General features: G+C 47.0%; 1 protein-coding gene across 4 annotated transcripts in view; it reads right to left on the reverse strand.

Annotated features, from left to right (window-relative positions):
• RMDN2 (regulator of microtubule dynamics 2) overlaps positions 1-12,172 on the reverse strand; it is a 50,362-nt gene that overhangs the window by 9,950 nt on the left and 28,240 nt on the right. For 3 of the 4 annotated variants that reach the window (XM_081943449.1, XM_081943447.1, XM_081943448.1), the window contains exons 6-8: positions 11,902-11,977; positions 10,394-10,471; positions 83-181 (exon numbers count right to left, since the gene is read on the reverse strand). In XM_081943449.1, coding sequence (XP_081799575.1) covers positions 83-181; positions 10,394-10,471; positions 11,902-11,977 — 253 coding nt within the window. The remainder of the gene's footprint in view (positions 1-82; positions 182-10,393; positions 10,472-11,901; positions 11,978-12,172) is intronic. The other variant, XM_081943450.1, reaches the window with a different exon arrangement.

The following is a 12,172-nucleotide window of genomic DNA, read 5'->3' on the forward strand; positions in this document are numbered from 1 at the left end:
GCTCCTGAGAACAATTTGTTGAACAAATTTCTTGAATGCCAGCCAGTTGGCAGCCAGAGAGAAGAGAGAATATTTTATCTACCTTCAGAAAATTCTGCAAAGCCTCGTGTATTGTTGAAGTTGGCGGAGTCCCAAAAAGAGCAGCAGCTACTTTTTTCTCAATCCAAGACAACTGAGCGATCTTTGGAAACCCCAACAAGAAGAAGGGAAAGGTGAAGAAAAAAAAAACATTTAGTGTGTTTTTAGATATCACGGCAAGTGTAATTATAAAATATCTCTATCAGGTACCGATCTGTGGCCTGTTTGAAACCAGGGCGCACTACTGGAGGTGAGCGGTGGGTAAGCGAATGATGCTTCATGTGTATTTGCAGTCACTACCCGCCACTAGCATCCCTGTCTCAGCTTCACCTCAGATCAACAAGCATTAGATTCTTATAGCAGCGCAAACTCTGCTGTAAACTACACATGTTCTGACCTAGGCTTACTGAGAAAGCCTAAATCACAATCTTAGTCCCCAAAACCCTCTTTTATTTATATGGCTGTGAATTATGGTCATTCACGGTCCCCACGGCTAAATAAACAGTCTGTGAAGATTCCGACAGATGTCTGCTGGAGTTGCCACAGTCTTTCGGGGGAATGTTGATAAACACCCACCTTATCTCCCTTGGAATGCTGCCAGAAACCTAATTGTCAAATGCAGAGCAAGGCCAAATTTAGCACAGAGTCAAACAGAACTTTCCAAAGCTTGAACTGACCAGATGAACTAATTTGCTTCCTGCAAAAGCTCATGTCCCGTTCGCTCCTCTTTTATGTCTTATGGGAGGGGCCAATGGGAGATGTCCAAGACTTACTCCCGAGTCAATCCTGTTTTCTTAATTGTTGTTGCCTTCTGGCAGCTCTGCACATGCGCACTGGGAACAGTCTCCCACTGTTCTTCTGCCTCGCTAATGCCAAGCTCTGGAGGCCGCAAATAACTACCAGATGGTCTTGGCCCCCTCTCTGCCTCCAATGCAGAGCCCTTGTCCGAACCTTTACCAGACTCCAAGACTGGCCCATATTCCTCCCTAACCTCCTCTCTGTCCAACTCTGCTGCCAGTTCTGCTGACCGCTGGTGAGCCACAACAACATGTGAGGGATCTAGGTTCCATGCTTCTCCTCCTCTGCTCCCCCCCCCAGTCTGTGAAATAATTGTCTTCCATGAAACTGGTTCCAGGTCCAGTTTCAACTTAGGGACCACTGATCTCTATGATATGTTTTTAATTAATTTTGCTGGACTTTACATCTCACCTTATTTTAAAATGTATTTTAAGCCTATTTGGGGACAGATTCTTTACTGTTCATTTTTTTCTACTTGCAACTGACAGAAAAGCATTCTGCCCATTTTTTTTTATTATTGCACTGCTGTATTTTCTTTATAGTCAAAATGGGCCACTGGGGCTGCACTAAAAATATTTCATGTTTACATTTAAACTCTAGGAGAGTTCAAATATTTGACTACTGACTTATTTATATATTACTATGTATGCCTTTGAAGTTTTGGACTAAGATAAGGAAGGACCCAAAAATTCTCAGAACAAGGCTGATTGCATTCTCACTAGAAGAATAGGCTGCATCATGAATTTTATGTAGTTATTGGAATTATTTGCAAAAGGATGGAAACCATGTGAAACCGAGCCCTTTCTCACAACACCTTGTGTGGTCAAACTCATTACCAAAAGAGTTAAAACTTTTAACAGACTCTTTGTACAGATAATCCTTGCCTTATGACCACAACTGGAGCTGGAACTTTCATCCCTAAGACATGCAGTCATTAATTGAATCATGCCCAATTTTATTGTCTTTTTTGCCATTGGTTGTTAAACAAATCACAAAGTTGTTAAGCGAATCCAGTTTTCCCAATTGCCTGTTGGAAGTCTCCTGGGAAGGTTGCAAATATTGTGATCATGAGAACATTGTGATGGTTATAAGGGCAAGCACTGGTCTCTTTTTTCAGTGTTAACTTTGAAAGGTTGTTAAATGAGTGGTTGTAAGTGGAGGACTATCTGCAGCTCGTATTCTATGGTATGTTCCTGCCCAGAAGTTGCTGGGTACAACCTTCTATACCTATTTTGACTTTGGCTGCTAAAAAGATCAAAACCTCTAGTAATGTAGTAATAATCTAGTAATAATGTAGACCATTACGTCAACCTCCGGTGAAGGAATCCAAATTTAAGTATTCCAGACAGGTGGCTCTGGGGCCTTGACATCAAATAGTGAACTCCATCCCTCCTCTAGGTAATTGGCTTTGCTGCTAAACTGATGTTATTGTTGGGATTTTTTTTTCTAATGCTCAGCTGAAATCTACCTTTGTAATTGAAACCCATTATTCTATGACTTACTCTACAGAACATGAAATGACATCCTTTTACACAAAGTACTCTCAAGTGCCCCTCTGAACCTTCTCAAGGCTAAACATGCCATCTTAGAAGTCACAGAATCATAGGACTCAAAGGAAGTGACGTGGGGTGAGGTTTATGGCTGGTGAGGCTGGTGACATCATCAAATTATTATCATGAAGGGAGGACTGTGACAACTTTGATCTTTGCAAGCGTGCAAGCAAAACACCTCAGGATCACGGTGGCGGGGACAGCAACTCCTTCCGCTGCGCTGTGGAGAAGAGCCACAGGAAGGAGGGGAATGGGACCACGTGTGCAGGAGGCTCCTCAGCGCCAGCCTCAGATCAGCGCGAGCCGCGTTCCCCTTCCCCTGCACACGTGGTCTCATTCCCCTCCTTCCTGAGCCAACATGAAGGGGACTGCGGCTAGGCTGATCTGAGGCTGGCGCTGCACACGTGGTCCCATTCCCCTCCTTCCTGAGCCAACATGAAGGGCTGCCTCCTGAACACGTGGTTCCATTCCCCTCCTTCCTGTGGCTCTTCTCTGCAGTGCAGCGGAAGGAGTTGCTGTCCCCGCCACCGTGATCCTGGGGTATTTTGCTTGCACGCGCAAGAAAGAGATGAAAGAGAAAAGGGGATAATTTTTTTTTTCTTTTCATGATGAGAGCGGTGAGGCTCTGCCTCCCCTGACTGCACGTCACTGCTCAAAGGGATCTTAGAGGTCTTCTAGTCCAACCTCCTGCTTATGTCATTATGGACAAATGGCTGTCCAATTTTTTTTTCTTGAAAACCTCCTGCAATGGAGCACCCACATCTCCAGGAGGCAAGCTGTTCCACTACTTAATTGTTCTCACTGTCAAGACATTTCTCCTAAGTTTCAGGCTAATTCTCTTTCTGACAAGCTTCCATTCACTGTTTCTTGTCCTCCCCACAAGTGCTTTGGAGACTAGCTTGACCCATTCTTTTCTGTGATAGCCCCTGAAGTACCAGAAGACAACTATGATGTCATCCTAATCCTTCTCAATAGGCTAGACCAGTGGTCGGCAAACTACGGCTCACGAGCCACATGCGATTCTTTGGACCCTCTCCTGCAGCTCCCTGTTGACCCAATCGCGCAATCTGCTCTCCGCCCCGAGAAGGCACGAGCCTCTCCCCTGTTTTTGCGATTCCATGTCCTTTGCAGGCAACTCAGTGTCGGGAAGAATTCCAGCTCTTTTCTTGCGCTTATCTCTTGTGTGTGCGTGCACGCACGCAAGCGAAATACCCTCCTGGGCCGGGAACACAGCGGCAGGGATAGCGATTCCTTCCACTGCCGCCACTAAGAAATGAGTAGCTGGCTGTGCTGCGCAGGAGAGCCACGGTGCGCAAGAGACACCTCAGCGCCAGACTCAGGTCAGCGCGAGCTGTGGTCCTCTTCGTGTTGGCTCAGGAAGGAGGGGAATGGGGGGCAGCAGGGGGGTTGGGTGCAGGGGGGGGGGAAAGACCTCCAGCTCTCCTGCGCTGCATAGGGCTCTCCTTGCGCAGGGCTCTGGAACTCTTCCCTCTCTGCATTCAGAGATGGCTGCTGTGGCTCCTTCCTGAGCCAACACGAAGGGGATCGCAGCTGGCGCTGACATGAGTCTGGTGCTGAGGAGTCTCCTGCGCAGTGTGGGTCTCCTGCGCAGCTCAGCCAGCTACTCACTTCTCAGTGGCAGCAGCGGAAGGAGTCACTGTCACCGCCGCCATGATCCCGGCCCAGGAGGGTATTTTGCTTGCACGTGCAATAAAGAGATGAAAGAGAAAAGGGGAGAAAGAAAGAGAGAGAGAGAAATGAAAGAGAGCTGGAAGGAGAGAATGGGAGAGAGGGAAAAGAGAGGGAAACAAATTAGAGAGGGAAGGGGGAGAGGGAGAGAGAAATGAAAGAGCTGGAAGGAGAGAATGGGAGAGAGGGAAAAGAGAGGGAAACAAATTAGAGAGAGAAGGGGGAGAGGGAGAGAGAAATGAAAGAGAGCTGGAATAAGAGAATGAGAGAGGAAAAAGAGAGGGAAACAAATTATGGGGAAAGAAAGGAAGAGAAAAGAGAAAGAAAGGAAGGAAGAAGAGAAAGGAAGAGGAAAAATAGAGAAAAATAGAAATGAGAGGGACGGGGAGAGAAGAGAGAGAGACCTTATTCCCACAGAAAACACTGAGCCATGAAACTTGGGTAGGCATGTCTGGAGGGCGGGGGAATGTCATGTGACTGGGTGGGAGTGATGTTGAGTTGGCCACACCCACCCAGGTTCTGTGGCTCTGAGTGTTTTGTTTTCTGTGGGAAACCGGCCCAAGTGGCTCTTTTGAGTATTTAAGATTGCAGACCTCTGGGCTTGACATACCTCATTCCCTTAACTATTCGTCATATGGTTTAGTTTCCAGATCCCTTAACATCTATTTGTTGCTCTTCTCTGCACCATTTTGAGACTCGTAGCATCATTTTTGTTCATAGTGATCAGAATCGGACACAGTGTTCCAGTAAGTGTGAGTAATTGAAAATACATATATAAACTGTTAGATCTGGGCAACGAGAGACAGACTGCGGACACGAAGTGACTTAACAGCTCTTTATTAGTAATAGTAGTGATCCAGCTTACTCTGTGATCGGAGGGTTCCCCTTTTATAGGGATTGGGCATGGCTCTTGACCAATCAGAGGAATACCTGTTTCCCGCTGTAGGAGCGGACCAGAGGGAAGACTTCTCCCGATATATGTTAATATCTAACACCCCTCCCCTCCTAGATGGGACGTTACGGTAGGTGACATAGTCCTTTAGGTAGGTTGGTGTTTGTCTTGCTCGGGAGGAACGTCGTAATTCAGGTTGGGTTGAAGTGTTTGCAGGACTGGGTGCGTGTTGGTTTGAAGTAGTTGCAGGATCGGGTGCTTTTCTTATTTCCTGTTCTGGAGGTCTTTCGCTTTCGTTGCTTGGGCATTCCGGAGCTTGTTCGGCTGCGTTGACTGGGGGTTTCTCAGCTGTGTGCGTGTTGTCCTGTTCCGCGCTTCGCTTGCCGGTGTCGTTGTTTCCTGCGATGGAGTTTTCCTGCGGTTGGCTCTCTGTAGACAGGAAACTTTCGTCTTCATCCCTAATGTTGGAGTGTGCAAGGCGACCCCGAAGTTGATCGATGTGCCTTTTCCAATTCCGCCCATCTTCTAGCTCCAGCAAGTACGATCGAGGACCCGTGATGCCAATGACCTTTGCCGGCATCCATAATGTTCCCCCCGTGTAGTTGTGAGCGTATACTGAATCCCCTACTCTGAAAGACCGGACCTTACTTGTAGAGTCTGGGGGAGCCGTGGCAGAGTAATTCGGGTGGAGCCGGTCTAGGTGAGACCGTAGGCGACGGCCCATGAGTAGTTCAGCGGGGCTCCTACCCGTCGTTGCACTCGGGGTAATGTGTTGAATGAGGAGGTAATGGTCAATGCGTGTTTGCCAATCACCTGGACCCATCCTGGCGAGGGCTTCTTTTGCGAATCGCACCATTCTCTCTGCCTGCCCGTTGGATGCTGGATGGAATGGCGCGATGAGGGCATGCCTGATTCCCAACCCCGCTAAAAATGTTTCAAACTGCATGGCCGTGAATTGGGGCCCGTTATCGGATACTAAAAGATCTGGTAGACCATGGGTGGCGAAGAGCCGCCGAAGAACCTTTATGACTGCCTCTGCCGTGGTTGACGTCATTAGGACCACATCTAGCCATTTAGAATAAGCATCTACAACTATGAGGAAGGTTTGGCCCTGGAATGGCCCTGCAAAATCAATGTGTATACGTGACCAGGGTGCCTTGGGTTTCTCCCATTCTGTGGCGGGCGCTTCCGGGGGTGCTGGTCTCGACTCCTGGCATGGGTCGCAAGTGGCCACCCACTCCTCTATTTCTTTGTCCATGTTAGGCCACCACACGTAACTTCTTGCTAACGCTTTCATTCTCACGATCCCCGGGTGACCCATATGCAAAGCATCTAATACATTTTTTCGTAGAACATAAGGAATAACAACTCGATCCCCCCACAACAAACATCCTTGTAATACTGAGAGTTCGTCCCGTTTTGACCAAAACATTTTGAATTCCGGGCCCACATTTCCCTTCGGCCACCCCCTCCATACCCAAGTTTGCACTTGCTTTATTAAATTGTCTTTAAAGGAGAACCTTGCAACATCGTAGGACGAAACCGGTCCCGAATCCAAACAGTCAATGAGCAATACCGGTACTTCTGGAGTGGGGTCTGGCAAAATGTCTGGTAATGGGCAACGGCTGAGCGCGTCTGCGTGTCCTAGAGTGGAGCCCGGTCGATGAATTAACTTGTAGGAGTACGCAGCCAGGAAAACAGTCCACCTGGTCATGCGTGGAGAAAGGGAGACTGGAGTGGGGCGGTTTCCCGCCAAAAGTCCCAACAGCGGTTTGTGATCTGTGATCAGTTCAAAGTCGCGGCCGTAGAGGTATTCATGGAAACGTTTTACACCGGCTACGGCAGCCAGCGCTTCTCTGTCCATTTGGCTGTAATTCCTTTCGGCCGATGAAAGAGTTCTGGAGTAGAAAGCAATGGGTGCTTCTTTTCCGTCGGGCATCCTGTGGCTGAGGACTGCTCCAACTCCGAAGGGCGATGCGTCGCAGGTCAATACCAGCGGTAGGGTCTGACTGTATTGAACCAGCAGTGAGTCAGCGGTGAGCAGGCGCTTTACCCCGGCGAAAGCTGCAGCTTCGGCTCGTCCCCATCTCCATGGTGCGTTCCTCTGGAGTAGACGGTGTAGTGGCTCAGCAACGGTCGCCTTCTGTCTCAGAAAAACGCTGTAGAAATTAAGTAATCCGAGGAAGGCCTGCAACTCGGTCTGATTTCGTGGTGTGGGGGCGTCCTGGATCGCCTTAATTTTCTTTGAAGTGGGGTGTATTCCCTGACCATCTATTCTATAACCCAGGAATTCTACGCTAGGCACGTTAATTTGGCATTTTTCTTTTTTAAGGCGGAGACCCTTTTCTCTGATTCTGGCCAAAACAGTTCTGACTCTTTTGTTTAATTGCTCCTCATTTGCAGCGGACACCAAGATGTCGTCAAAATAGGGGACGACTCCTGGTATCCCTTGCAACAGTCGTTCCATGACGCTCTGGAACAATCCTGGGGCAATGCTTACGCCAAATTGTAGCCGGTTGCATTTGAATGCTCCTCTATGCGTCACTATAGTTTGGGCCTCCGCTGTGGCGCTATCAACTGGCAGTTGCTGGTAAGCTTGTGCCATGTCTAATTTAGCAAATACCTTTCCTGGTCCCAACGAGTGCAATAAGTGCTGTACTACTGGCACAGGATATGCGCTCTGTTGTAGCGCGACATTAATTGTGCACTTATAGTCCGCGCAGATGCGGACTGATCCGTCTGGCTTGACTGGGGTCACGATGGGCGTTTCCCAGCGCACGTGATCTACCGGCTCAAGGATTCCTTGCTCCACTAACTTATCTATCTCTTTGTCTATTTTAGGGCAGAGTGCAAAAGGCACTCGTCTCGGTTTAAGTCGGATTGGCGCCACTTTAGGGTCTAAATTGAATGCTATTGGTTTACCCACATACTTACCAAGACCGGGGCTGAACACATCCTCGAATTCCTTAAAAATCTGTTCAGCGCTGCTGTTTCTTACGGCGTTGATCCCGGTGACTTCTAACCCCAGGGCTTCAAACCAATCAAGCCCCAGAAGGTTCTGCAATGGCGCGCTGGCGATGGTCACGGGCAGCTGGGCTTCGATGTCCTTGAAACGGATGTGGAATGTGCCTTGGCCCACGATGGGGACTTGGTTCCCCTGGTAGTCTCGTAGCAGGACGTCTGGGGCGTGTAGTTGGCTCTTTCTGAGGCTAGGGATAGCCTGTTTCATGGATGCCCATGAAATGATCGTCAGGGTTGATCCTGTGTCAACTTCTAGCTCGCAGGGTGAGCCCTCCAAGAGGACTGTGACTTTCAGCCTTTTGGGCCGCTTAGGGCGGACCTGATGTATCGTGGTGAGATACGTTCGCAACTCTTCTCTCTGGGTCAACTCTATCTCATTGTCAACATCCTGAAAATACTCTTGTTGAGCGTCTTGATAGAACGCTCTTTCAGCTCTCTGTGTGTATTCTCTCTGGGGATACGCTCGCTCACTTCCTTGTGAGTAATCTCTCTGGGAATACGCTCGTTCAGCTCTTTGGGAATTTTCTCTCTGGGTAAACACTTGTGGATTTCTCTCTGGGCGCCCTTTTTGATTTCGCCAAGCCCCTGGGTTGGGCTTCTGTTGGCGGTACATGGGTGGCTGCTGTGAGGCAGGGACTCCGCTCCGGCACACTCGTGCGATGTGCCCAAGTTTGTTGCAGTGCGAACAAACAACGTTCCTGAACCTGCAAGTAGACCTGGGGTGATTCCCTCCGCAGCTTGCGCAGGGCGGCAAACGGGATCCGGGTCTCCCCCCAGGCCTCAAGTGACTGCTCTGCATCAGGTGACTGTCCTCGAACTCGGGATTTTCGTAGTCGGGGCTTGTGTCCTCGTAGTGAACTCTGGTTTGTCTCGGTGCTGGCTGGCTTGCGCTGGCCCCTCGTTGTATGGTCACCGATGATTTCTCCGCTGATTCTGACGCTCTTGCTTCGTTTAACGCTGATTGTAGGGTTAAATTCGGGTTTGCCAACAGCTTCTTTTGCACAGAAATGTCTCTTATTCCACAGATGAGCTGGTCTAAGATGTGCTCTTCCAAATCCCTGTATTCACAGTGGGCTGCTGCTTTTCGTAGGGCTGCAACATATTGATTAATGGATTCTCCCGCTCTCTGAGTCCTCATGTTGAATTCCTTTCGGCAGACATGGCGGGAAGGTTTTGGCGCGTAATGCGTTTGCAGAGCCTGTTGCAGCGTCGCCCATGAAACTGCTTGTATTGGAGTAGGTGCGGTGAGGTCTCTGGCCGTATTGAAGACTTCTTTTCCGCAGTAGCCGAGGAAGATGTTTTTCTTCCTTGCATCGGTGATCCCCGTGTACTCGTTTGCTTCGAGAAAACACTCGAAGCGAATCATGAAGGCTTCCCATTTGTCGTTTGCTGGGTCGAAAGGAGCGGGGGGAGCGTGCATCGCCATCTTCTCGGTTTGAATTTGCCGCGCTGCGGTGATCTGAGATGGCTGCCGGAATTACTGCCGAATTCCTGGGCTGGATCAAATCCGGAGATTCTTGAAGTAGCGTTCTTCGTCCTATCTGTCTCTCGATCCCACCTTCGTCGCCAATGTTAGATCTGGGCAACGAGAGACAGACTGCGGACACGAAGTGACTTAACAGTTCTTTATTAGTAATAGTAGTGATCCAGCTTACTCTGTGATCGGAGGGTTCCCCTTTTATAGGGATTGGGCATGGCTCTTGACCAATCAGAGGAATACCTGTTTCCCGCTGTAGGAGCGGACCAGAGGGAAGACTTCTCCCGATATATGTTAATATCTAACATAAACTATAAAGAGTATTTTCTGTTTATGAAAAAGAATAGGTCGCGATTATTAGTAGTTTTATTATATGAATGCCGATGTACAAATTATCAACTTGGATTCTATTCTAGGACAACCAACAACTATTAAACAGAAGGAAAAAAATAAACAAAAGCAGGCATATGTAATAACTAAAGTTAGACACAGTTTCTCTACCTTAGGGTTAGAGTTTCTCCATCAGATCTTAAATTAGGAAGAGGCTGTTGTGAAATTACCCTGGACACAAACCCTTTAGGGCAGGGGTGTCCAAACTTGAGAACTTTAAGACTTGTGGACTTCAATTCCCAGAATTCCCCAGCCAGCATGGCTGGCTGGGGAATTCTGGGAGTTGAAGTCCACAAGTCTTAAAGTTCCCAAGTTTGGACACCCCTGCTTTAGGGCTTTAAAATGCATCTCTCTACCAGTGTGAGGTATAGTTTTAATCCAGTCCCAAATTTTATTAAAATTACTCAGCTGCTCTCCCTTTTTTTTGCCCTTTTCAAAAAAAAAACCCTTCATGAACTTCTGATAAGTAAATGTTTAAAAGGATCACGAGATACTTACTTCATAACACCACCTTCCAGTTAGATAATACAAAAGGGGATCTTGTGGTTTAAGGGCAATTGCTTTGTCAAGATGTTCCTGTAAGAAAGAAAATCATAAGAAAGATCTGCCATTCCTGTTTTCAGCTATCTTGCCACAATAAATTTAGGCATCTTATTTGCTTACGTATTATATAAATATTATCCATAAATATTAGAATTCATTAAGGTTATGTATGCATTAAAAATTTCTAATGGCAACCCAAGAATACGTGGACAGAAATGATAAAACTGGAATGCATTTCGGGAATCCTCGCTCAATTAACTGAACTCAGGAGTAAGATGGGGCTGATTTTAAGAGAACAGTGTTTTAAATCTGTTGTGAGCAGAGACACCCTCAGAAGTTGGAATCCACGGGATCAAGAGCAAGTGAATTTTTCTAAAGCAAACTTATTGTACCAGATACTTTGGGCCTCCAGGTCAGCAGGATCTCATGCTGCTCCTTCCGCATTTAGGGTGGGAGCAGGATGAAAATATTGTAGCCAATCCAAAAGAATTATTTTCAGTTTGAAAACTAGTTTATGTTATCTGGAAGATTACACACACACACACACAAACACACACACTCATCAACATAACTCTGACAGTAAACTGTGCCTCCCAGGCAGAGTTAGTTTTACTTTACACATAATCTTCAGTACTGTCAGGGTGAATTAATACAATACAATAGTAGAGTTGGAAGGGACCCTGGCGGTCTTCTAGTCCAACCCCCTGCCTAGACAGGAAACCCTATACCGTTTCAGACAAATAGCTATCCAACATCTTCTTAAAGACTTCCAGTGTTGGGGCATTCACAACTTCTGGAGGCAAGCTGTTCCACTGATTAATTGTTCTCACTGTCAGGAAATTTCTCCTCAGTTCTAAGTTGCTTCTCTCCTTGATTAGTTTCCACCCATTGCTTCTTGTTCTACTCTCAGGTGCTTTGAGAATAGTTTGACTCCCTCTTCTTTGTGGCAACCTCTGAGATATTGGAACAATGCTATCATGTCTCCCCTAGTCCTTCTTTCTCTTAAGCTAAACATACCCAGTTCCTGCAACCGTTCTTCATATGTTTTAGTCTCCAGTCCCCTAATCATCTTTGTTGCTCTTCTCTGCACTCTTTCTAGAGTCTCTACATCTTTTTTACATCGTGGCGACCAGAACTGAATGCAGCATTCCAAGTGTGGCCTTACCAAGGAATTATAAAGTGGTATTAACACTTCACGTGATCTTGATTCTATCCCTCTGTTGATGCAGCCTAGAACTGTGTTGGCTTTTTTGGCAGCTGCTGCACACTGCTGGCTCATATTTAAATGGTTGTCCACTAGGACTCCAAGATCCCTTTCACAGTTACTACTACTGAGCAAGGTATCACCTATACTGTACCTGTGCATTCCATTTTTGTTGCCTAAATGTAGAACCTTACTCTTTTCACCATTGATTAAGTTGATAACAGTAGCAAGCAGTTTAAGAAAACTACCCAAAACGTACCTTAAAAAGATAGCCATTCCTGATTTTGTTTTGTATAGTTTCAAACTGAGACATGTAGCCACACATCATTGCAAACCTGAAAAGGAAGTGACAACAAAAGAGGGGAAGGGGGGATCATTACATTTTTATGGTCATTACAATACAGATATCCCTTGCTTAGCCTCTGCCTCATTTAGTGACCATTTGCAACTATGATGGAGATGAAAAAATAATGACTAATCCTTGCATTTAAGACATTCACTTTACAGGTCTGTAAAGCAAAGGAAAGATG

Source organism: Natrix helvetica (assembly GCF_964273705.1).
Source record: "Natrix helvetica genome assembly, chromosome: 2".
Lineage (NCBI taxonomy): Eukaryota > Metazoa > Chordata > Lepidosauria > Squamata > Natricidae > Natrix > Natrix helvetica.